The 26,554-nt window shown below is 40.9% G+C and overlaps 1 protein-coding gene and 1 long non-coding RNA gene across 9 annotated transcripts in view; one reads left to right on the top strand and one right to left on the bottom strand.

Moving 5' to 3' along the window:
- The window catches only part of LOC132906171 (retinoic acid receptor RXR-alpha-B), a 68,961-nt gene that overhangs the window by 14,128 nt on the left and 28,279 nt on the right, over positions 1-26,554 (top strand). For 2 of the 8 annotated variants that reach the window (XM_060958086.1, XM_060958081.1), the window contains exons 1-2: positions 8,646-9,042; positions 16,325-16,691. The exons of 1 other annotated variant lie outside the window; for it this stretch is intronic. In XM_060958086.1, the coding sequence (XP_060814069.1) occupies positions 16,607-16,691 (85 nt within the window). In that variant the 5' untranslated portion in view covers positions 8,646-9,042; positions 16,325-16,606. 5 more of the 8 variants (XM_060958087.1, XM_060958083.1, XM_060958085.1 and 2 more) reach the window with 5 other exon arrangements.
- Positions 4,212-6,561, bottom strand: LOC132906173 (uncharacterized). The gene is made up of 2 exons (XR_009657945.1): positions 5,809-6,561; positions 4,212-5,660 (listed from the first exon to the last, which is right to left on the bottom strand). It is a non-coding gene; the product is annotated as an uncharacterized LOC132906173 (long non-coding RNA).

Genomic DNA, 26,554 nt, shown 5'->3' with positions numbered 1-26,554 from the left:
ATTCGCTTTCAACGGCGAGCGCGGCTTTTATTGTCCTCGTCTTTCCAGACACACGTATCGTTCTCCTATTTATGCGTTTTCCTCGACAGCCCGCGAAACGATAACACGTTCTATCGGTCTGTTCTTCTCTTTTCGAAATATCAGTTGCAGGACGAGTAATCGGAAGATGTACAAAACCGAGATGAGACTACACTCCAGTGGGAAACCTCTGCCAGCCAACTTTGCCGTGTATATATCTCGTAATACATTATAGACAGATAGTTCTACTATTAAGTTTAGATTCCATTTCGACGAAAGGATTCCAACCGTCATTTCCCACCGTTCTATTCTCTTTTCACGAACACGTTGTACGTGTTTCCACGGGAAATCCGTACTTGACCCAATTTCAGCTCGTTCGATAGCCGATGGTCCCGCGAAGTTTCCACGCCAGGCGCTCAGGGGAGGAAAGGTTGGACGCACGAATCGTGTTTCAGCGTGAAATTGCAACGGGAACCTTGACATTCCCGTGAGATCGGCAAATGGAAGCTCGTCACGTAAAGCGCACTTCCGCGGGGACTATGTATCGGGAAACCACCGACGAAGCTCTCTCCAGAAGCATCCGTAAAGTTTCTCGTTGCTGAACGGACGCGGTTTCGGTTGGTTGCCACGAGTTGCTCCGGATGTAACAAGTTGGAGGAACCGTTACGAAGATTTCGTTGCTCGTCGGGAACAATTACCGGCGATTCTCCGAGAGAATAATTTTTTTGATCGATCGAGTCTTTGATCGTTTATATACTTAAAAAAAAAAAAGAAAAAAACGCGTAATGTCTTCCAAAACGGACGAATAACGAATCGATAAAAATTAGTGGCACATTGTCCTTCGGTAGTGAAGTAGTAGAGAATAGTCTCATCAGTCGTTAATTTATATTCGTATAATTTTATAATCGATAATATACGATGAGACTATCGGAATGGATAATATATTTATGTAAAAGAATATTTATGTATTTTATATAAAGTCGTCACTAACAAATTATCTCATTTTTTGTTGCAGGTGAGTTACGACGTTCTTGTTCGAATAGAATAGCGATGCTTCGTTACGTAAGTAAGTTATTAACGAAATATGAACGAAATATGCGAATTTAGGTCAAACGAAACAGGACGATAACGTGCATTAATCGGTAATTTAATAATACCTGTTCATTCTCTACGTCCGCTATCTTATGTTTCTTGTATGATATGTCATAGAATTTGTCTGAGAAACCACAGCCTTGCAATTTTAATAATTCACAAGTTTTTACATATTAAACTCGTTGTTTTTTTTTTAAACTTTCTCAACTATCTATGCCATAGAAGAGTACGTCACCACGCACTCGATAAAGAACGACGAAACAAAGGTATTTTAACGCGAATAGATCAACACTGTCCGGTGAATGGGCTCGAAAGGCGTCGTTCTATTTTTTTATACTCTCTCGTCACACTTGCTCGACGTAAGAACAAACAATAATTCACTTTCCGTTAAGCACTTTCCTCGGTTGATTGGCTTACGAGAGAGTGCTACCTTAATGCGGTTATCCTTAACTTGGTCAAGGTTTATCTCACGGTCCGAAGGGAGCGTACAAGCTGATATAAAATACAAAAATAAAAGAAGAAACGGAAGACGAAGGAGAAACGATCAAGCTCCTTTAACTGTTTCTTTCAACGAGCACCGTTAATGCCGTGTCGATCCAACGAGTGCATCGTTAAAGAAGATTAATTCGTAAAATTTACGATATCGTATACGTATAAACGATACTTGTCACGAGAATAAACTAGATATTTCTAACGGAATACTATTATTAACGTACTATTCTCTTTTTCCCACGCATCCACTTTTTCTGATTCTGATTCAGATTCTGTCATATAGCTCGGAATCTTTAACGAACTGAATCGTATTTCTTAAATGTTCCTTGGATGTTGACGCTGTGCTAGATTCGATGCAATCTTTTCGTCTCTGTTGTTCAAATTTTGTACATTCGTATCGTTCGCGGTGACTCGTTAGCGGCTGATTTTCGTAGATGGTGACGGTATGGTCGGTCTGTTTTGCCGATGATGTAGTCCTGGATGATTTCAGCGTGGCCGGTTCGTAATCGGGACAATAAGGGGATTTATCTTTCTTGTCCATGAATTTTTCATGTATTGGCAGGTAGAAGTCCCGAGTTATGTTACGGATGTAGGTTCTTTTATCGTCCGTTTTCCTTTTTCTTCTTCTTGCGTGATTGGTGAGGTCCTAGCGAAGAATTTGGATCGGAGATTCGGTAGACGATGATATAGTTTCGGCGACCTCGTTTTTCTTGTACCTTTTGATAATTGCGCGTTTTTTTTTTATTTTTATTTTGTTTTTTACAATTTGTCCTGAATGACATTTGGTAAAGTGTTATATCTCATTGGTAAATAAGAAAATAAAATAAAATAAATATAGCATGTGGGTGGCTACCCCCAGCGGGGAGCCAGCTTCGTGTTTTCTAAGTTATATCTATATGTATTGCGCGTTTTTCAGTTGATTTTGATGGGGCTTTTGTTCGAATACAACGATATTTCACGCATAGGCACAATACCCTTACACAGACGCCCACACAGGCATTTGAACAGGACTTTATACTCATTACTGTATAGAGAGAGGGGCTCAAAAGTATTTAAGGGATCATGGGTTACTACCTAAGTCTAGTCTGAGAATAATTGGCCAACAATCAACGATTCTTGTATACGTTGTTAATTATACCACTCGCTTATATACATCAGGTTCTGTAGTTTCTGTTTAATAAACATCACCGAATATTATTTCAACGCAAACATTGTGTCTTCCACAGGTTATTAATCTTAACTTCAAGATTAAATTCTAACAGCTTTAATCGCACTTATGGAGCTCGAGTATACGTCTAGATTATGGGTGTCGTCTGTATAGCGTAGTTCAGTATGCAAGTTTCATGTTGTCCGAGAGTGCGTTTGTCTCAGCTGAGACAATTGACATGGATGTGTCTTGATCGTCTGATCCTCAGGCGTGATAGCGATTTTTGAGTTTCTTTTCGATGCATCTGTGTGGATCTTTCTGTACCTTGGGTATTTTTTGTCCACTTCCAAGAACTTTGTTCCATGTTCCTGCTTGCTTCATCTTTTGTCCAAGTCCGCGTTGAATCGAAGAATCTTAATCGTCCATTTTCCGTGCATGCTTAGAGCAAGGTGAGTTATTATTTTATTCGATCTTTACGAAGGTGTCCATTGCCGAAGAATGTATAATATCACGTCCAAGTAAAATTATTACCGACGTCCTTACACCAGGATACCACGTTACCCGACAATCTTTGCAAAGATATATAATCGTTGTAAAATATCCAGCGCTAAAGGAAGTCGACTCGCAAGATTTATAACGTAACGTCTATCCCATGTCTGTCTCAAAACAGGTGTAGATCTGTTTACTTCAAACGAAATACAGACATGACAGCGAAAAGCAACAGCGATGCAAGAAGAAGCGCAGAGAGCATCCGTCACACGGGCAACACGCTAAATCGGCCATAACTCAACAGGAATTGACTCGAGAACGCTTTTATTGACGCTTCCTCGTTCGCTTTGATAAGCGTCCTGACATACCAGACGCTCCTTTCTGTTTCACACGTCGCGTCCCGTCGTTTCTCTTCCGGTGTCTCAAGAATCGGTCGGCGTGTTGTCGTTCTTCCGCGAATTTACAACCTTTGGATCGCTCTCAAACGTATTGGGTGAACGAACTATTTATACGATCGTCTATGAACGGACAGTTCGGACAGAGAAAAGAGGAAAATTTTAGGATCGTTGTTGATTCCTGCGTCGCAATGCGGTGGTCACGTAAGTTGTCCTTGACTGTTCTCTCTCCGTCTTTCTGGCAACTTGCTTCGGTGAATCCCTTCCACCCATACCTGATTGGTCATCCTTCCTCTCGTTCCCCGTCAACGAGCATTATTTATAGCGGGATATAAGTGCATATGCAATCGCCACGGTGTGACCGATCCAGTGCACCCAAGACCAAACGTGTCGACCGATTTGATGGATCGCTTTGGACGCATCACGCTTTTGGACCGGCTGCTGAAGTTCATAGGCGTCCAAGCGACTGGCTGAGTTCCGAGAATTCTTCGTACAGAACGAAGAAAGTGGTAACGAAGATTATTATCGGAAATTTTTTGAGAATGGTTTAACACTTGGAATTTTTTAAACGTGGATGATTATTTACGAGAATCTTTTTATTTCAAGAAACGTAATACACGAATTTACGATGTAGTTTCTTAGATTTGAATATTCTATGCAATAAGAAACGTATATGTGAATCGTAATTTCGAAGAAACAATTTATCTCTGCAGTTTATGTAGTATAATTGGAGGTTTATCGTGACGTAAGATGTATCGACTACATAAATATCACCTGTAATGAATCTAATTTACTTTCAAAAATTGTCAGTATAAGATATGTAAAATAATTTCTTAAGACTCGTGACGCTCAGCTTGTTAATTATTCGAATCTTATTGATTTTCGATAGGAGTTTCAATTTTGGTATTCCAATTGTTAATTTCAGAATAGGACGAATCACGCGAAGCTTCCAGAGTAGAACTCCATTATATAACTTCTTTTTTCGTCTTGGTACATAGAATTTAACCGTGGTATCCTATCTTCAAACGGTGCGATTGTATAACACGTAGCATGATTTATTCTCTTCCGTAGTTTAGATTCTTTGTTGGTATTCGTGTTACAAACTTTCTTGGACATCGAACGAGGAATCCCAAGGCGATTTCTATCGATTACCTGTCCCATTTACATTGACGTACTTTCTTAATTGATTTTCTTCGACACTTCTTATTAGCTATCCATTGAAAGTCAGATTACTCAAACGAGCTAGAATATCTATATTCCTCCACTTGCACGGTACTCTTTGGCGACACACAGCGAATTCACAATGGCCAATTACCTCGACTGTTAACCGGTCTCGATCGTGACGTATTCGAGGCGTGTTCGAGCGTCAAACTTTTCGAACCTTCTCTCGGCATCCCCTTGGTGATTTTTTCGGGGGACGTGTGTCCACTCCTGAACGGGGATGTGTTTTTTTTTCCTCCTAAGAAAACGACATCCAACGGCGTTAGCTCGTCGCTTATTAGGTTTCAAGGAACGATTAACCCTGAAAAATTGCGAGCTTTCATGGGTGAACAATGCCCGGGCTGATTGGTACTCGCTTTAGAATTAGAACCCGAATTTTGCATTGTGCAACCGGACCAACAGCGAAACAGCTGCACCGCCGTTGCTTTCTTCTGGCTTGCATCGAACCGACACTCCTTTTTTTACTTCTTTCTTTCTTTCTTTTTTCTTTTCGATTCTTTTTTTTTCTCTTTCTCCTTCCTTGCCTCGCTTCAACTTCCTCCGCATTCGAGTTACGCTTCCGTCGTATCTTAATCGAATGGACGTTAGTACTGTGTCTTTTTTACCTTGTCCGTTTGCGACGTTTGATGGAGATGAGATTGCTCAGGTGCAACTCATCGATGACATCGCGCTTTTGCCTTTTTGCCTTCGTACTGTTCACGTATCATATTGCAGAGGAGGAAAATCTTTTTTCTTTATATTTTGTTCGGATGCAAATTTAATAAAGGGCGATTCGTTATTGACACGCAGTTTTTTACGTTATATCGCTGTATGGTTAATATGTTGTATTTTAAGACAGGAAGGCTCATGGTATTTATATCTTGATAGGATGTAAGTTGAGCTAGTGATATCAATGACGTCGATTAAATTCATAAAAACTACAGTTTTTGAGTATTTAATAATGCAATGGCTTACGAATATTGTTGTAAAATGGAATCTAGATTATAGTTATCTAGAATTGCCCTTTTTCATTAAAATTCCTTCGGCTAAAAGGATTTGATTTCAGACGAAAGGAATTAATTTCGTCAATTTTTCTCGCGCGTTTTGCAACCTTTCTAAGGTCCAAAAGACCATACAGCATCCCTGACGATCGAACGAGGGAGAAACCAGTTTCGACGAAGAATGTAAACGGAATATCCTCGAGTCCTGTTAACCTTTCCTCGTCCTACTCACCTGTTCGTAAAAACAAGCAAGGATACTTTTGCTCCGTTCTATACCAGTGTCAAAGAACTTGAATCTCTCGGTGTTATTTACAAAAATTATCTCTTCACTAGATAACAAATTTTGAAATCTAATTCTTTTACGATATCGTAAATCAATTACATATTCTTCAATTAGCCAAATAATTTTCCATTGCACCTTCGAATAAGAGTATGTTAATCTTGTTAATTCTGCTTCTACGTGTAGTAGACCAACGACTAAAAAGATTTCGCGCGAATCGTTAAGACGTGCCATAAAGAAGGCTGTCGTGTTATTAAAGTTAACGACCTCCGTTTTATTAAAAGAACCGTTCTTTGAAACAGTATCTCATCGATTCCAGTCGGAGCAATCGTAAACAACTTTTAAAGCGCAAAAAGCCGAGGAAACCGCTCGCGAAGCTAGCGTACACCGCGAGCGGGTGTTGCACAACCGCGATGGACGCACGAAACGCGCCATAAAACTGCGAAGTCGCAGAACGCAACGGGACAAGGCTGAGGCAGCGCGCGCGCTGAGATTCGTTTCCTCGATCCTCCGTGGCGAGCACGTAATAAACTTTAAAGCTGGCAAGACGACTCAAATGCATCCGCGGAGAGTGTGCACGAATCCCGCGATAGCGAGTAGGTGGCTAACCTTGACGACCACTTATGCGATCGACGCTCGCGTTCGCGCGTCCACGCATGCACACACATAGTCGACACATAGTCGAGCACGCACGAGTTGCAGCAGCGAACGCAGACACGCGATGCTACTCCTATGAACGCGATAGTCAGCCGTGTACACACACGCACGCACGCACGCACACACGGCTGATTATCGTGCGTCTACATAGGGAGTCGGTTAGCTGGCATATGGGCCAAACGGTTTCGAAAAGAGCGAAAAAGAAAAAAGATAGAAAGAAAAAGAAAAGGGGAAGTATCGTGGAACTTCCTCAAAGAGCGAGTTTGATCGCTGCGAGGACAACGAAACGGGTGTGTCTAGTATGTTGCTGTGAATGAAGGAGGTATCGGAGCAGGTGCGGCAGATCGTTCGTGGACATGTTCCGTTCCACGAAAGGCCGCTGCAAGGATAGTTGTTTCCGTGCATTACGTTGTTAACAAAGAAAGCGGAGGCTGCCAGGATGATGAACAAGTTCAGAGTTAAAAGCGAGACGATTAACCTCTTGTCGTGTAATATCGCGCTATGCCGGTGACGTGATTTTCGTTCCAAACGCAAATTCCGTATTCCGAAGAAAATTTATCCGCGATTATTTAAAAAAGGATTGCCGATACGGATTGCGCATGAAAAATATGTTGCAGCAGCGAATAAATAAAAATAATCGGAACGATGTCTATCGATAGACGAACGTCGATGTTTAGCGCGAAACTGGTACTGGATCGTTTGTATCGTCGATCACGTATCTGCACGAGTGGTCTGCTCGTCGCTATTGGCATGTCGCGAACGAGCTTTATCGACTCGCGATACAGAAAAGGGAAACGATGGTTCGCGACACTCGGCTTTATCTTTGTCAGCGATCTGGCCGCGTTGTTGATTTGTACCTGGTATCGAGCGTGTCTGCGTCGATGGAGAACCGGCTGATCGTTAATTATAATCGTTTCGGCGCGATTCTTCGGTATTTCGTACGTTCCGATTCGCGCTCGTTCCGCCGTCGCGCGGCTAAGAATAGCTTCTCGCGGCTCGGCAACTCCTTTCGTCGCGGCACGTTTTAAACACGCCTTTACGAAAAGGCGCGTATCTGATGCAGCATCTTGGTCGGGCATTCGTTACGAGCGTAACGTAAATCTTCGTTAAAGGTACCTAGCTGCGGCTTATTTCCCTTATCAGATTCGTTGTTACATGTTCGGTGCCGGAGGTGTATATTTCGGTCACCTGGTAGAAATCCCCATGCAAGGCTCGCCGTCGCGCACGCTCGACATTGCGAACCGCTCCCTTCCCCTTCGCTTTCGACGATTTCCCTCACTACCGTGCCATTGGACGAGCCAGCTCGCGACGGTAGAGGGGGACGAAGAGGGGAGGTCGATTCTCCCGTTTCGGCCGTGCACTAGAACTTGACTCCTAAGCTCGACAGTGACGGCGCAAGCTCTATCTGCGTTTCTCTGTCCCTCTTCATTTCCTTTCTGCTCTTATTCGCATACGTCGTTTCTTCCTATCTCCCTCGTTCTAATATCTCCTCCTTTCCCCTACCACGCTCGCATCGCACCAAACTCGCTCCAAGACCTCGAGCGGTAAGGTTACATTTCTATCGTCAAGTATTACACGTTTTTATCGATTATGGATAGCCGTATATCGTCGCACTGGCTATGTTTTCCTCGCATTCGCGTTACGTAGAATGGAAAGTTCGGATTTCGCTTTCACACGCGGTTTTTATTTTACGAGCCGACGAATCAGGCTGTGACCTACTTCGCGCGATCGCCGATAGGTTAATCGACAATGTTCCACGAAGAAAAAATTTCAAAGGTACAATTACGATTACTCATTGGAATATATGAAAAACTTAGGTGTTCGATCGATGATCGAAAATCGCTCGTCGTCCCGTGCTCGACATTTTCCTACGAAGAAAAGTGCAAGTAGAGACGGAACGTTACTTGTCAGACGGGGCTCGCTCGCGCTCCTTCCTTCTTCAGCGTTCTCCCCTTCCCGCCCCTCTACGCGGTCCGCTGCCACCTTTTCGTCCTCCATCGCCTTCTCCTCGTCCTTCACCTCCTCTCGATCCTCTATTGTCCCTCTCTCGCTTCTCCCGTGGCTCTCCCTCCTCCTGCACCCTTCCTCCGTCCTCCCTGCCCCCACCCCGCCGCCCTACCGGCTGCACGCTCACATGCAACGAGCGAGACCGGCCGGCTGGCACTCAGTTGCCTTTAGCGCCGTGCATCTCCGAGTCAGTTAGTCAGTCAGTCAGTCAGTCATTGAGTCAGTTAGTCGGTGAGTCGGGTCGACGATACACGCGCGACGGAGGTATCGTCTCTCCTCTAAACTACTTACACTCTCTTTTCGCCCGTAACGTTCTTCCCCTCCCCTTCTCCCTTTCTCCCTTTCTCGTTGTGTTCTTTGTCGTTCTATCTTGCGAAATTTATTCGCGTCGCGGGTCATTCGGTCGTGTCGTGTGTTGCTGGCCGCGTGCTTCTCTATTCGCGGCACGTGTGTAACGCACTAGACGCGGTGGAATATGTGCGCCCGTAGCCCTCGTCGCGTGCGCTGCCTACGTCTCGTCGAACCGAGCCAACTTGCCCGTTTCTAGGAAGTTGGAAACGTGTATCGCGACACGTGCGTAAGTACGATATCGAACGAACAAACAAACCGAACTCCAGTGCGTTAGGAAATTTCCACGTCAACTGTACAAGGTGCAATAACTGTGCTCGTATGTCCCGTCGAGGAACGGTCATAGGGAATGCGTAGTACGTAGTCACGTTTGTGAAGCGCGCTCGTATTTTCGTCGTTGTTTCTTCGACAGAGCGGTGCAACAGTGATCTGTGAACGGTATTCCGTTCACGCGCGCTACAGCCAAAGGATTGCTTTTGGAATCCCGAATGTTGCGAGGATCATCGTCGTGTCCTCCTTTGCCCAGTGGGAAAGATTCGACTGTGCGTCTATATGCAAACGAGTGCAACAGTGAAGTTCAATGTCAGAAATTCGCATGCTTGTTTTCTCCTTTTTTCTTCTCGGTACGCGTTGAATATTAACACCGCTATACCACGCTCCTATATCTCGCTACATTTTCCTACGTTTGAAGTTCATACAGGTCAATTATCAAACGACTCTTAGTAAAAAGAGAATTTCTTTCGTCTATGACGATAATAATAAGACTAACGATGTAAATTTTTTACCTTTTTGGGATAGGTGCAAAATCTTTGTCCGTGGTTTCGTATTCGAAGATATTTGTCAAAGTAGCAGTGTTGTTCGACAAACGATCGAACGCGAAGTGTTTATCGGTGTTTCGTCGAAGCACGAGCATGTTTGTCGACATACGTAGATAAGCGTCTCCGATCCTTGGTTGCGTTTATGGTGCATAAAAAGTGCACCGTGCTTCTAACGCGCAATTGCGGCCCGTTGTGTTCTGCTTCTTGCGGTAACAATGCAACTCGACCTTCGTGGATTAGCAAAAAGGGAATGTCGTACCTGTTGTGCTTCTTCTTCGCGTACAGTTGCAGCTCCTAAACGTCGCGTCGATGAAACATCTTCGAAGCGAGGCTTCGAGCGTGTACAGTTCCAGTTAATGCCCGATGAAATAAATTTCCGTCTGAATCCATTTAATCGAACTCGTATTATACGCAGTATGAAAAGTTACGCAAAATTAGATAAACAAAGTTTTATTTTATAATACCATTCGTCTGTCCTTTCCTAGGATCGTACAGAGATGCGCAAAGTTTCTGGTCGGACAGGTCTTTCGCTTCGTATTGAAAAATATTTAAAAGAATTTTAACTAATACACCGTGTCTCGTAACCGCGAAAGCTTTTTAAAATGTTCAACTCGTATACAGGTACGAGATCGAACGCGACAAAATCTGACGAGAATAATATAATAATAAAATAGTCTTTGGTTTTCTAACGACGAAGTTTAGGTTTAAGATGATACGACTTTGTGGTAGAATAACGAGGTAATTAGAATAGGAGAATGATTTGAATATCGAAAACGAAGCTCGCGCTGTGTTCCGAGCAACGCGACGAATGTTTTGCATTTTCTTTTCGGTGCCAAAGACCTAGAACGCGCGACGCTAAAACTGTCGCTGGATGCCACAAACATTATCGATCGTGCAAAGCATATTGTCACAGTGTGTCGTAATCAAACGTGACTTTTGCTGCAACGACTTTTGCGGCAGCATGGGTACGATCATTATGCCCGTCGAAGCGCACGTGCCAAGCGAGCAATCTTTGGCCTCGATCGCTCGAAATTCGACGAGTTTCACGAGCGTTTTAAACGCATTGTAATAAGTTCACAGTACGACATACGAGCCGCTTGGAAGGCACTCTGACATTGTCTTTTCTAAACATTACCTTTGAAAATTTCCTGTGTAATTTATAACTATTTATATCATTTTCCTGCGCCGAGTAAACTCGCGACCATGAGTCGTATTTTTCGGAAAGTTAAATAGTAATAATCAATAGTAGTTGTAGGAGATTTAAATACATACAAATATCTAATTTAAAATACTTGTAATATGTAGAGGCTGACGCAAATATCCGTTTCAATTTTATTTTGTTCGTCGTGTTTAGGAATTCGTAGCGAATCGATGATTAATAGCTTTCAGAGCGTAAAAATGTACAAAAACGCGAGACATCCAAAGAGATTGCTATTTGGATTTCAGTTATATTAATAAAAATATGAAATTGTATGAACATTCGCATTTTGTTAATAACGAATAATTACCTCAGATTTGAAAATGGAGGTGGATCAGTTTGGCTTCCGAGAGACTCGTGTTATTCCGTTTGTTTCTCCTACGATGTACACACGCGTACTGTAGTTGTTGGTCGAACTAGTTGTCTCATACTTTCGACTACTTTCTTCTTCCCTGAAAAATACCGCCGTACGTATTCGACGACGCGGATAGATTTGCGCAACACATAACGAATTCTTCTCGCTTGAAACGTTCTACCGTGAACAAAACGATGTTACAAACATATTTTTCAAGAAAGCGTACGCCATGCAAATTTGAGAATCAATACCTTCGTGCAATTTAACAATTACTTTCCACAAATCTTTTAATTATTTTTTAACATCTGTGTCTCTAATCGCAAAAGTTATAGCGGCAGAGGATTTATTTCTAATATTTGTAATTTTAATCGCCACGTTAGAATATAATGTTTCGCGATAGAAAATAATTTTATCGTCGTTCGTCCGTTTTATTTATTCCAAGGATTTTTAAAGCGTTGCTACTTCAGTTGCAAAAATTGTGACAATTCGCGATACAAGATTATTTTGGATAAAATTACGAAACCCGTGTCTTATCAACGAATTATTTTCATATACGTGCGTATCGGCGCAGATAGGCTGATTATGAAACGAAGCTTCAACGAATTTATTATGTTTGCGTATTTTTCCACGGGTGCATTGGCTGGTGTATTCGTGAATCATCGTTCCCTAACTACGAAAGTACGCAGTTTGAACGTACTCTTCTCCCTCTCTTCAATCTTCTACGCAGTATTAAGGTCCCGGCTGATCTTTGCTGCGACTGCAACATCGCAGCGGTCAACTTTTTCTTGTCGTTCAAATACGTTGCACACACCGAGTTCCTGTTTCATCGTTTCTTCGGTTTGTAAACAAGTTTGCGTGCACCCTTCTGTTTGGTTCTCTGCATAGTTACTCGAGGTTGCTCGATGACACACGTATCGATCTTTCTATCTGCTACTTTGTTACCTTGACAAAGTTGAAAATTTTATATATTTGTCTTTTATTCGTTCGAGTTTCCTTATACTTGAAACCTTCCACTTTGTTAATTTTAATAGCTTTTTACGTGGATTTATTTTCTTTTAATCCTTTGGTAAAAATCAATCGATCGAACGATTGAAATCGTCGATAAAACGAATTCAAAGATAATTTTTTTCAACGTCTAGAAATACTTAGAGCGTGGCAAATGGCGAGAGAAACGTTTGATAAGTATGTAGGTGAGGATTTCACAGGTCGCTAAATGATTCGCCAAATTCAGTCTACGTCGTGTCTAGTGGCTCGAGGCCATCCGAAGAATAGCTTACGCGTCCAACATGTGAGAAATGGATAACGGGTGAAGCGTGTGTTATCGATTAACTTTCACGCTGCAAATGACAATAACATATCGAGTTCGGTCGTTCTGGAATAAATAAATCACGTATGTTCGGGTCTCCTTTGTTTCTGTGCTACTCGTCTTTATTTTAGAAGACAGATCGATGGCATTGTACTCGAGCTGCCAATACCGCTTCAAAAATCCGTGAAAGCTAGCTCGAAACGTCGAAAACACGTTCTGCATCGTTGTTTTCTCATCCCTTTATCAATTATTTTTAAAGCATTTTCTCAATTTTTACCAAGGATCGTTACAGAGAATCAATCAGGAGAAAATTGTGCGATTATGAAAAATCGATCGCTAATAAAAATACGTCACAAAAGGTTGAATCTTGCGTCGAAATGTTCGTCGTAGAAACTCGAGTATTCCAACCACCTGCATTCAAGTCAGACTCGCCGTCTGATTCTACTTGCGGAGCACCGGGTACATATCGATTCGTCTTTCTTAGTAGACAGGGTTTGACGTAGCCTCTTCGTCTGTAACCTTGAACTTCAACCTCGACTCCGGGAGCCGCCATTAGAAATACGTCCTCCCTTTCATTCATCGTCGAGATTGATCGTCGCGAAAAAAAAAAATTGATCGATCGAAAAAGAAAAATTACAAAACCGAGGAACCAGCAGACGAAATTCGTTTTTACCTTAGTTAACGAAGACAATTCCGTTTCCCTGTTGGACAGGTTTTACATAACAATGGTCACAGACTCGCGGTATGTTTGGACGAGCATTATCGTTCAGCGACGTTAGGAAGCGGAGTCGCCAGGCGGATACACGCGACGCTAAGAGAATAGAAGATGCACCGCTGCGATGCACGTGGACATACGTTGCATTTTGCATAATTGGCTGCGTTACGTAAGCATTGTTTCTCCACCGGCGGCGATTGTCGCCGTTGCACAGCCAAGGCAATCGCATTTTGCTGCCTACATGCTGTGGTCAAGGTCATCGTTTGTAACACCGACTGCAGGAATTCCATTTACATCGGCACTCTATTCATCCCAACGAGATTTTACTCGGTTCCGGATTCAACGAATTTTTGCCGATTCGAATTATTTATATCCACGCGAATCTCTTTGATTCGAATGAGAAAATCGAAGGGTCTACAGCAGTAAACGTTTGAGATACTCCGCGAATAAATTCGGCACGATTCATCGCAAAAATACGTACGTTGGAACTCATGAATATTGATCGAACGCGAAAATTCGATCGTTTTTCTAATTACAGTTGTAGTTAGTGTTAAATGATAAACAGTTGGTCCGAGAAATGGTACAGATATCTTGTGCGAATTTTTGTCGAGGACGACCAGGGACTCTCGCTTTTCTTCGTCGGTTCTCGAACGCGTAAAAAGCGTGAAATATCGCCGTCCGTGACAGTCGGTCGCGGGATTCTTTTGATCTCGCCGATGACGCATTCCAACTTTTCATTTTCGTTCGCTTTCGCTCTCTCGTCCTCCCCGAATCTCGCTGGTTTATTCTCGGTTTACGTACGTATTTTAATCCTCTACGACTTTGAACGTGTTTCCGAAGAATCGATGATCACCGAGTATCTTCGGCTTTCAATTTCTATTCGCTATATTTTGAATCGGATTATCTTAGCAAATTCAATTATTCCGAGTCAACTATGACGATTAATATCAGATTATTCTAGTAACGTTTGCATATCGTTAACGATATACGCTACAACCCACTTGACGAAACAATGCTTTTTAACATAAAAAAAAAATTATCTACCCGACGATGTAACGGAACGTGTTTCTTCGAAACTCACCGTATCTCGCGCGTAATATAGCGATATCTAATTGAACATATGACTCATGACCGGAAGTTATCACTGTGTCCGAAGTTACTTTACTCTCAAGTTCACGACTTTGAGAAATATTTTCTATGCATACTATAAACGTAATGTTTTTATTCTGCAGCGAGTGCTCTTCTTTCATTACGTACTAAAGACTGTTTCTCAAGGGGATGGCTGTCATTTTTGCCAAGTCGAACTTCCGCTCACGTTACGCCAGCGAAACTCGTATCGTGCAGCTCGGTTCCAGCAGAAACTCTATCTAGCTTGGATTAACGTCCCGCTCTATTTACCACACCGCGATACGTTTATCTTAGGTTTCTTTTTTTCTACATTTTTGAATAATAAGCTCGATCAGAAAGAAAAGAACACAACGAGAGAATCGGAAAGGATCGTTTCGCAATTTGATATCACGATAACAATTGTCGCGACTAATTATTAATTATAAAGCCATAGCGTACGCAGATACAATTTACGTCCTTGTTTTATCGCGGCTTATTGAATCATTTTTAAGTTGTCCCAGTTAACCCATTTGCATCTAAGCGCGGATTAATTTGCGCGCTGCGACTGTCTTCTATCACCAATAATTTTTTTTTAAATAAACAATTCTTACTTTTTTCCTCTGTTATAAAGAACGTAAGATGCGAAGTAACATCGTCTACCAATCGTTTTGGACGGTAAATTTTCGATAAGCTCCATGAAGAATTCGGATGTCATTTACTGCACCTACGACCGACTGCGCGCGATGATAAGGACCAGCCCTCTTAATTAGGGCCATGATGCAAATGGGTTAATCAAGCGAACGAAGCCTAGGTGCTTCTTGTGAATTTACGATAACTTGATCGTAGAATTGTTTGGTTATATGATTCCAAGTAACTGTGCTATGGATAGGATCGGTTCTTGGTTTGGATGAAAATTTGCTTCGCGTTGTCATTAATCCTACTGCGCTCTTATGGCAGTCTTCGTGCCACTTGCGTTTTACTAACGTTGAAAACTGTCTTAAGTTTGACGAATGTATGGAGGAATTCTTGTTTCAAGTTTATGATAAACAGATTTTTTTTGAAAAATTCCAGGGTCCTACCGATTTTTTCTAAAATTCCATCGTATACTTTTTCATAAAGAAACCACGATATAAAATATTGGTATCGAGTAAACTTCAACGGGAGTAATACAGAAATTCTATATTTCATACAATATATGTATGTAGAAACTTCCGCGCAAATTGGTCAATTACTTCTTGACATATCATGATATCCAATTTCGGAAAGCTATTTAAAGTTCTACGTGTAACACCCATACCGTACTTCAAACTTCCAATCGAATTTCGCTATTCTATTTTACTCGTGTGCTTTACGTAGTTCGTACTTTTTAAAAACGTGAAGATATTTCCCTTTTTATGCCCGGCAATTAAAAAGAACAGAGAAGCCGACAATGAAAATTTTTCTCTGGAATGCAGTATTTCAACGATATTTTCTCCCATCAATCTTCCATGTTACATATATATTTTTATTAAAAATATCAAACAATTCTTCATTTCAAAATTTAAATTTACCGAATTAAAAAAAAAAGAAAAAGAAGACATTGAAGCAGTAATTAACAAGTACGATAAATCTTTGTATCGTGAACCAAATTGTGAATCGAATCGCGACTTGAAAAACCAGTCCGTTCGTTCAATAAATCCATTCTTGTTCCTAATCGTAGAACGATCGAGAGTTGACCGGTTGAGCGCAAAACAGCCAAAGAGAAGTGCATTGAACGAAACCAAATCGATACCAAAAGAGGCGGGGAAGTTAGCTCGATCTAGGGGAAGACGGAGGAGGGGGTGGTGGCGGCTAGTCGTTTTTTCGTTTTTCGAGATGAAGCGACCAGGGTATCGCGCGAGTTTCGCTTGAGAGTAGGATCCCTCGGGTTCGGTGAAGTATCGACGAAAAAAGAAAGAAGATAAAAGTGACGAGTGAAAACAGGAAGATCAAGACGGCCAAGATGATGAAGAAGGAGAAACCGATGATGTCGGTGACCGCCATCATCCAGGGGACCCAGGCCCGGCATTGGTCCCGTGGGAACACTTGTATGTATATTCTGATACCACATATATGTATAACTATTATAATTAATCGTTTAAATTGTTTTATACAGGATGTTCCATTTATCAAGAATAATAATCTTCGCTGAAAACGAATAAGAAAGTTCTCGACAAGTAACTTTTTTTTTCCAAAGTTGTTTGTAACTTTTTTAATCGGAAACTATCGACGGTAATAGAATAATTTCTTGTCGTAGAATATTTCAATTATTTGATCGAAGTACGCAACACGAAACATACTACTCCTACGATACAGTCGAATATAATTCATTTTTGCGATATAATCCCATATGTATGGATCATCCTGTACATGCACGTGGAATGCGATATAACATTTCAAGTTATTCGCGAAAGCGGGAAAGAAAGGTCCTATTCTTTGTGCCGTCGGACACGTAATACCATTTATTGCATTCCCGAGTCATTAGTTTACGCATGTTTCGCAAGAATTATATGACCAGGCTAATAAAATACCGAGTCGCGTTAAACTTTCTTGAAAGATTGCATATGCGCCATTAATTGCTCGCGTATGCAAGACGTATTTGTTTCTCATAAAGTACTCTTTGTACTGTACTGTGTTTCATTTTACACTTTGTACGCTGGCCTAGATACTTTGGTCTTTTTTAATTAATCTACGATCCATACGTGTAAAGTTTTCCTTTTTCTTTCTTTCTTTGATATATTTTTATATACCGTTTTAGCCGTTTATATTATCGTTGGTTTCGTCATTGGTTCGGTCTATTATTGTACGAGGACTATTAGATATTCTTTTTTAGTTAGACGAACATAGGTGATTAATTTAGCTGTTCCATTTAAGAGCTATAATTTCACTCGAAACGATACACATCGTTTGGCAAATGCACCGCGAATTATAGCCTTCGCGATCACTCTTAACGATTAAAATTGATGTCACTGGAAACTCCTCGCGCCATGAATTTCAAGCTCTAATGGTACCTAAACGAAACCGACTGTTGAAATGTGCGAATGGTAATTAGCATACTGCTGGTAGACGGTCAATTAGCACCTGTGTCAAGGCTTGCTCTTATCTGTGCTCGATATTATCCTTGTTATAGTTTCGCAATAAATATATCCGATAATAATATAATATATTAGGTTCTCTGTTTATTTTAAATTCGAATTTATACTTTTACGAATGGTTTAACAAATCGCGAAAGAAATATTCTTGCGAATTTTCACAGCAAACCAGTAAATTAAAATTCTTCTTGGATATTTTGCATTGCTCAGGGAAGGATGTTGTCGTGTCTAGATCATTAGAAATCGAATCAATCCAATTTTTAACATTTCATTCTCGCTATACCTTTTCTCGCTTGAACGCGCGAAAAGCTATAGAATCAGGAAATTTTCATCGCCGAGAGAAACGCGATTTTTATCGCCGAAGCATCGATATCTCGATGCCCGAGTGACTCGCGCCGATTCTTCTCGATACCCGCTCGCGGACTGCGGCGTTTAACGCGCGCTCGTCTGCTATTAAGCATAGCATAGGGTGAAGGTCGGCTATTGAAACTTGAATGGCGTGTAGAATTCGCGAGCGAAAACGCATGCGCTCGCGGCGGTCTCGCGAGCACATCGTTATCAGTCGCGGTTTTAAAAGTGGCCTTAAAGCGGTCCGCAGACGCTCGCAGCGAGAAGGTCACGCCAATGCGCCTCGTTATCTACGCCCCTGCCGCAATTTACGAGGCTTTTCGAGCATTATCGCGTGCCCCTATTGCCGGCCAACACGCGGAGTGACGCATTTCAAGCTTTACACGATCTCTTCGTCGTTCTCTTCCTTTTTTTTTTTTTTTTTTTTGTCGTTGGATTCTTCCTTTTCTTTCAAAGCTTTTATACGAAGATGAAATACGTTGGTAGATCGTAGATGGGAAAACGATACGCTGGCTGTTACGTAGAATAACGTAGATTACAACAGTTAAATTCCGAATATCTACAGTGGTAAGCATATATAGTCATTCGTAAAAGTATTCGTCTTATCGGTAGTTTGCTGATATTTATGCAAATTCATGCGTAGAGATTAGACTTAGAAATGCGTAAAAATTTGATTTATCTACTAAGTATTATAAGGCGTACTGCACTTTGAATATTCTATATAGTTTTGCATATTGCACGTATCGTACGCGTTTTATACTTTCAAATTTCCCACGAATGCGTAAAAATCCGCCGTCTACGTATCGGAATGACAGCACGAGAAACATTTCTTTTTCAAAGAGATCCAAATGAAAAGTTACCACCATCTGCGTGAGAAAATTAATAAAACCAAACGTCCTATCCAAAGCTACGGAATCATAAAATTAAGCAAATTTGTTTACACGGGAATATAACAATTTCTAAAAATATAGTCGTAAAATTAACGAAACGAGACGTAACTCTCGTTGCTTGATCTACAAAACCACGGAAACTCTCGATATATAAGTGAAAGGGTTCTTTTAACAAAATAACCTCTATCTACGCTCTCGTTCCTAATATTTACAGACCTCACCTCGTTGAGTGTTCATAGAAACTGAACTTCGCCTCCTCTACGTAATTTCCGCGGCTTTATTTGCTTAGCTTAGAGCCCTGGCCCAATCTCCGTTGTACACACGTGTCCACCCCTAGGTTATGCTACGTACACGTGCAACAACGCGCGATAAGAGCACGAGACGATCGGTAGAGCGGTTTGTGCTGGTTCGATTAATCCACGCACCAGCACGAACGCAACCTTGGCACCGATGCGAACCAGCCGTGAAGTGCAACCTCGCGGTTGCACACGTGTGCACCAACGCTACACCTATCGTGTTTGATTAGGTTCGTGCGGCTCGTAACGGTACGTGGGTGGTAGTCGCTCGAGTTTGAGCAATTCTGACCAGACGCGCGCGTTTAATTAACGATTCGAGTGACTGCATCAGGCACCGAAGTAGGTTTAATCCTTTTACCGCGGGGACCACGTACGTCGTACAAGAATACGTCGAAAATTACCTTCTTTCGTGGCTGAAATATCGATGCGAGTTATGGTAATGTCTGGAAGGAAAGGAAAGTGAACAGATGGGAAAAAAAAGGGAAGAGAAAGAGAAAATAGGAGAAGAGGGATTAGGGATAAATCGTAAAGCTTATATCGTTCGCGTACCAAGCTGTGGACGACAGCGTTCCATCGATGTAGGAGCGAAAGTACCGCGTTGATTCCCTCTGTTCGTTCATCCGATTTGAGTTCAGTGTTACAGGCGTCGATGTTTACAACGAAAGTAACGTCAGATAGTCTTGATGATTCACGTAGTTGGCGCATAATCGACCGATATATGCAAAATCCCAATCTCTTTCGAGAAATGGTTCTTTGGAAAACGTACGAATATTCGTATCTATGCGTTTTAAATTAAACGAGATATTTGCTCTCAATTTTGCTGTACATAATGCCTGAAATTAATTTCCGAAATTTACGGTATATTTCAATTTTAAACCTGCAGCTGCTTTATATTATTCGGAATATTCTGCGAAGTGACGATCGTTCAATTCGTGAAAAATTCGTGAAATTTCTCTTCGCTAAAAATAGAACCAGATGCACGATCGTACATCTACGTCGATTTCACCGACGTTTAATAAACTCAAACAAGATTTTATCATCGTTTTTTGATCTTCGAAGAAGACTGGATCGCACGAGGTTAATCATCGAAATCCCGCGAGACAACGAGATACAGCAAGGCTTTGTACAGGAAGCGATCATTCATTGTAGTCACGTTGGCAGTCTTCGTAACGTGGATAGTGACCGATTAGATGTATCTATTACGTGTACGTATCGGCATACGCAATCGTAGCGGGACGATCATAGCGTTAATAAGCGTTTCGAGCACGTATTCGCGTTATATGGAACGCATAGTTCTTGTGTCGCCATCGAGTTTCACCGTGAAAGTCGCGGTATCTATCTGCTTTGTTTTATCGTTGACGCAATAACGAATACCAGAAATCGCCCGGATACTTTGAACGCATATTCCCTTTTCGTTTAAATTCTCTCGTCGTTCTGTGACCAAGTGCGATTCTTTAAAAATAAAATAAAATTTTGAAAAGCGACACCGCTGAAAGTTCCTTCGGTGCGTGGCAACCTTTAACATTGGAAATAATTTTCTCAAATAGATTTGCTTTACTCGACACGCAACGAACTCCCGAGAATCTTCGAATTGGGGAAAACGCAGAGACGAGGAATTTTTAATCAGATTTAATTCTTCATACGGATATCGCGAATTCTCACAAAATTGTATGGAAAAATATTCTTGGCACGCTTCCTTCTTCGATGTATTACGTGATACGTCCAAATTTATTTTAGACGAAATACGCAATTTTTTTTTTTTATATCTAAATTACGTTATTCGTTTCATCGCTTTAGGTCAAGGATTTAAATGAAGTTCGACGAAGTTCGATAATAAAACCTAACGCGCAGCAAAGAGATGAACACGCGTAACGACGAAAGGCACGATGTAAGCACGTGCTCGAGTAGTCGCGTTTATGACGGTTGATTATTGGATGCGCCATGGGAAAGATGACGTTTTATACCGTGACACACGCAGAAAATTTCCATACGCGGCGCTAGTCGGGCACGTTGGATGCACGCCTCCATTGTTATTCCCCATGGTGTATGTATACCGTTGCCTCCGCTACATTAACTGGAAAAATAAACGTGCATGTAGGATAATAGTCAGCAACCAAGCAGAATTACAAATCTCCTATACGTTTCTCATACGAAGATTCCTACAGAAAGTTCATATTTTATTAAAATAAAATGCAAATAAAAGATAAAGTATTTTTTATAAAGCGCGGAGAAACTTTTGCGTCACACGATGCATCGTTAACAAATGTAAAACTTCGTTAATTCGTTAAACTTCCAACGTTTCATTTCCATACAAACGTCGAACTATCGCTAGAAACGAAATTCTCCCAGTATTCTATTTATTTCGTCCGTAATATGCAAATAGCCTGCTAAAGTTCCTTCCTCCCTACAGAAACGATATGATAAAAGTGTTCGACAACGCATCGCGAAGTTTCGCGAATGACACACAGGAAATCGAACGAAACGATACGAATCTCGCGTTGCCTCAGGTAACTGTCCATGCGGATTTATTCCGTTTCCTCATAAGCGATCTCTTTCATCCGTGATCTAGCTATTTTTACCTCGTCCATGGAAACTCGACTTTGTCTTCGCTCATCCCCCTGCCATTTATCTACGTATCTGCCAGACATCCGGTTGCTCTTATCGAACGTGAAATCCCCGATGTCGCAAAGACCTTTCGAGTTCTAGAGGCTCGACGTGTCCTGCAGGCGATCGGTTCTACCCAGTCGACGTTGGAACTGCAAATTTTCTGACCATCTCGAGCAGCAACGATCTCCATCATTTTGTTACGAACATTGATTATAGATGACAGTGATCTGAATCATGCACATGCTTGATATAGCCCGTTCGATGGCTGGGTAATTCTGAGAACGTGCATCCACAAATTACTCTTCAGGGTGTTCAACTTAATTTCAGAATTAATCCATCGATTTGAAATTTGCGGATTTTTTTATTGTTTTTCATTTGGACGTATAAGTATAGGAATTTTTAGAGATGGTTTTTACGAGGAAATTTTTGGGGAATTTTTGACAATTTCGAAAGAGTTTACGTTAAATACGAGGATTTAAAATCTCATTGGTGAAAATGACTGTTAATTGGATTTCACTAGATTCAAGTGACGCTATCTTTTTTCTCATCTATGGTATCGTCTTAAATGGAACATTCTGTATAGTCGAACGTGCGAGTGTAAGTACAATAAGATCGGTATCTCCGATCGGAGGTCGATTTAACAAGCAGTTTCTTTCTACCGGTAGAAACGAGAATCCACGAAGGCTCGAAAGTAGGTACAATGATCTTCACTTTGGAAACAATCGAAATCCGTCTTCTTAATCGTTCTACTGGTGGAAGGAAGGTCAACAGGGATCGTCCCGTCTCGTGATTAACGACCTTTTTACCTTATATACATCGCCATTATGTAACCTGGTTGACGTTCGTTGACTAACTTTGTTAGCGTTTGTCGATGAACAAACGAACAAAACTGTCGACTCTGTTTCTGTTCACGATAAAACAAGGGTCTTGGGACCGACGTTCGTTCCGATCCTATGTTCGACTTGATCGCGAATCGACGTAATTCGTTCCAGAAAGATTAGTCGGTGATACGATATTTTTAGGGATGTGATATCGATATAAAGAATTTTATGTTGGTTTTGGTGTTTCTGTTGGATTAATTGAATTATTATTATTATTTTTACATTTTGCATAGCTTCGTGCTTTGTATATTTTTCCCACAACGAAGCTCCTACTCTTCTTGATCAGACACATTAGATCAGTTGATTAAAAAAATTCAGAATTTATTTAGTATTCCTCTGCAAAATGATATTTTCCTGGAAACGTTTGGATAGAAAAAAGATTTGGATTAGATTCCTATAAAATTTATGTAGATACGAAAGATTTTCATCGTTATAAATATTTTCTACAAATTCAAGTAAAAATTTGCGAATGTATCTTGATAGGAGAGGAGGAAAGTGCCACATATTAGCCCGAATAACACGAATATATCTGGGTTCGTCGTTCGCCACGTCCAACAAATTACATTATGATTGCGTCGAAACTCACCGTTTAATAATCACTTTATAATGGAGGGTTACTGTTACTGCTATATTCCACTAGTACTGTTATTAAACGTGTTTTTACTACGTTCGTTTACCACATGCTAGCACAAATATTTACAGTCGATCAGGAAGATATTAAGAGACCGATATAAGTTTCAGAAATTATTAGAAAAAGAAGATGGAAACACGTCGTTTCAAACAAATACGTATGATAATCCTAATGTCGAGGTGTCCGCGCAAACGTGCTTTGAAATTTCCTGATATGTCAATTAGCAACGTAAATACTTAGATATTTAGAACGTACATATTTATTTGAGCATCTCCGTCGAGAAATCTTTCAAAAAACCTAAGAAAATAAAAAGCAAAATTTGTTTGTCGTTCCCTTGTTTCCGTCAATAACGCTGCATCCGCTTTAACGGAGACACATTTTTGCGTAACGCACTCCTCTTTCGTCCTGGTATAGCGTCCACTAGTTACCTGCGGATATATAACACGTTGTAAATATATTTCTTTATCGTGTACACCGGTAGTAGGAGGGAGTAAATGGAAGCATGCAAGAACGACACGCCTCGTTGCACCTGTGACAACGAGGCGTATACACGCGGTTCCACGAGCGCGTAAGTATATGCTAGCTCACCTGCTTGAAATCGTGAACCCCTGACCTTCGCCATGGTATTCGCGTACAAGGCCAATTCAAGCTCGACATACTCTTATTCGCTGATATACCACGCGGCAGCGGTAGCTCGATTTCTTCGTTAGATACGAGTCGCATTGGAACGGTGCGCTATTAGACAACGAGAGACCGCTCTTACCTTCGCGTTCTTCTCCTTTTCCTTTGTAACATATCTTTCAATTGTTATACAAGATTTTTTATTTTACATTTATCAGACAGACAAGGTATATACAATTGGAATGAAAAGACGCCAAGTTATGGAAAGGTTTCTGATTCGATTTTATGAAGATTGGACGTCTATGTGGCGTCAATGTTACGCGTGAATCGAGAAATTGATACATTCTTGGCTGTTGGTATTTAATCTCTTTGCAAGTTCCGTATATCGAAACAATCGCGACTAAAAAAAAGGTAAAAATCTGATGGCTCTTACAAAATTCCATATTACGAAATGATCAAAATCGATGACGAAGATTACGAAGAGAACGAAGCTTTTTTTGGCGTTAATAAATTCGTCCCTGAGGAGGTTAAAGAGATCGAGCCAGTTTTATTTATGACGTGGAATAAGAGCACGACGGTCGAGGTTGTCGCGATCGATAAAGCAGGGTGCGTGGGGGTCGTGGCTACGCTCCTGCGAGTGCACAACAGACCGATCTATATGCAGTCATACTTTATATAGCAGCAAACGCCACGTGCAGGGCAACTTGGTACCTGGGTCACCGGGAGAAGGTTACGGGGTCGAGATTTCAACCTAGGTGCATGGATTTCAGCCGTGTGGGCGTGTAACCGCGACTCGTTGCAGGTGCATGTTGCATCCGCTACCGTCCACAGTTCGTGTTCCATATTCTTTCGGATTTTTAAGCTCGAAAAATCGGATTGCGTAGGAATAAAATGTCGCAAATTAAAACAAATCCTATTTTTTGTCCTATAACAAAAATTACCATTTAAACTTTCCAATTCGCTCTATTTTAATTTCAGAATCCATCAACCATTTCAAAAAGAATTCACCGGTTAACTGCGTTAACGTGTATACTCGTCGTTGCTTGATTTTACCTGCGCAACCCCTAAGGGATTTTTGAAACTAAACTCACCTGTTAACAAGTTCAAATGATATACTCTGCAGTTAATACAATTTAGTTTCATGCACAAGTTATTAATAAATAATTTCCAAATGCACGAACAACAATGTGAAAATACTGAAAGTTCAGGACGTAATTCCGACAAGTTAGAAAGCATTAAGAGTAATAACTTTTTACGACATTACGTTTTTTTTTTTTTTTTTTTTTTTGTGCAGTAGGTAAAGTGCGAGTGTAACTCGGTTAGGATTAAGGAGATTCGGGTCGTGGCTAGTCAGACGCAAGAGACTACTTACTTTCCTCGCCAGGAATCTTCTCTTGACTTTTATCTGCGAATCTTGAGATCTTGAATTGTTCCTTTGCACGTTAAACCTGTTTTTCCTACATCGTTGTTCATGCATTTGTTAGTTAATTACTCGCAATTAGTATAATTTCAATGGTAATTATAATAATCGACTATAATGTGTGATTTATGTGTCAAAGATAATTTGTGAAAGGTTCGTCAACTTCTGCTTGCTTCTTTTCCTCGTATTTCTATTGTTATATACAATTTTTCAATCGGATGTGCCCACCGGAAACCTGCACGAGAGACGCATTCGTGCAATTTAATGGTGCAATAAACCATTGTTTTGCATGCATGTGAATTGCGAATTACATATAGCAAGACACGGTTAAATGGTAATTGTGACTGTTTACCATGTTCTAAATAGCGTAGCGGGAATGGAGGTCCCGAGACAATGTGGAAGAAAAAACTATTACATATGTACGATAACTGAAATAGTCGTAACGAGATTGAGATAATCGGTACTGGGAGTTCATTATCATAAAATAATTATCCTGCTTAAGAAAGATCGAAATCGATAACCGTTTTCAAATGTCATAACGTTTCAAGTACGTAATTATATATACTTTAAAGAAAAAGTGGAATATCTTTTCTATTTTTATTACGATATTTGTATTACGATAAAATATTCACAATTCTAAATATATTTTGTATAGTTAAAATTATTTTTCCTAAAATAGGTAAACGAGGAGGGTATGCCGATGTTCAAATATTCTGGGAAAGATCAATTAACGCACGACGCTAATACTAATAACGATAGTACGTAATAAAAGGAAGTACATATTGTTGGAATAATATTGACAATTTTGAGATAATAATAAATACTTGTAAAGAAACATTTAAAAAGGTTCGAAGTGTTTCTTCGGTACGTAAAGGATTGGCCACCCACTCATCAACTACTGCAATTTTAACGTCTAAAAAATTGGGCATCTAAAATTCCTATAATTTCGTTTCAACCTCAAAAGTTGATTTCTCACAGAGTTCACAATTTGACGACCCCTCGGATCTATCAAGAAAGCCACGAACGAATATGAATTATTCGTCTATGTGACCGAGATTCGCGTCCTCCTCTCGGCGAGAGTCGACGCCGCCTGCCGACATAAGAAATGGCCTTATGCATGAGCCA

Source organism: Bombus pascuorum, chromosome 4, assembly GCF_905332965.1.
Source record: "Bombus pascuorum chromosome 4, iyBomPasc1.1, whole genome shotgun sequence".
In the NCBI taxonomy this organism is placed as follows: Eukaryota; Metazoa; Arthropoda; class Insecta; order Hymenoptera; family Apidae; genus Bombus; species Bombus pascuorum.
Note: the sequence above shows the minus strand (reverse complement) of the source record. Positions and strands in the feature narration are given on the sequence as shown.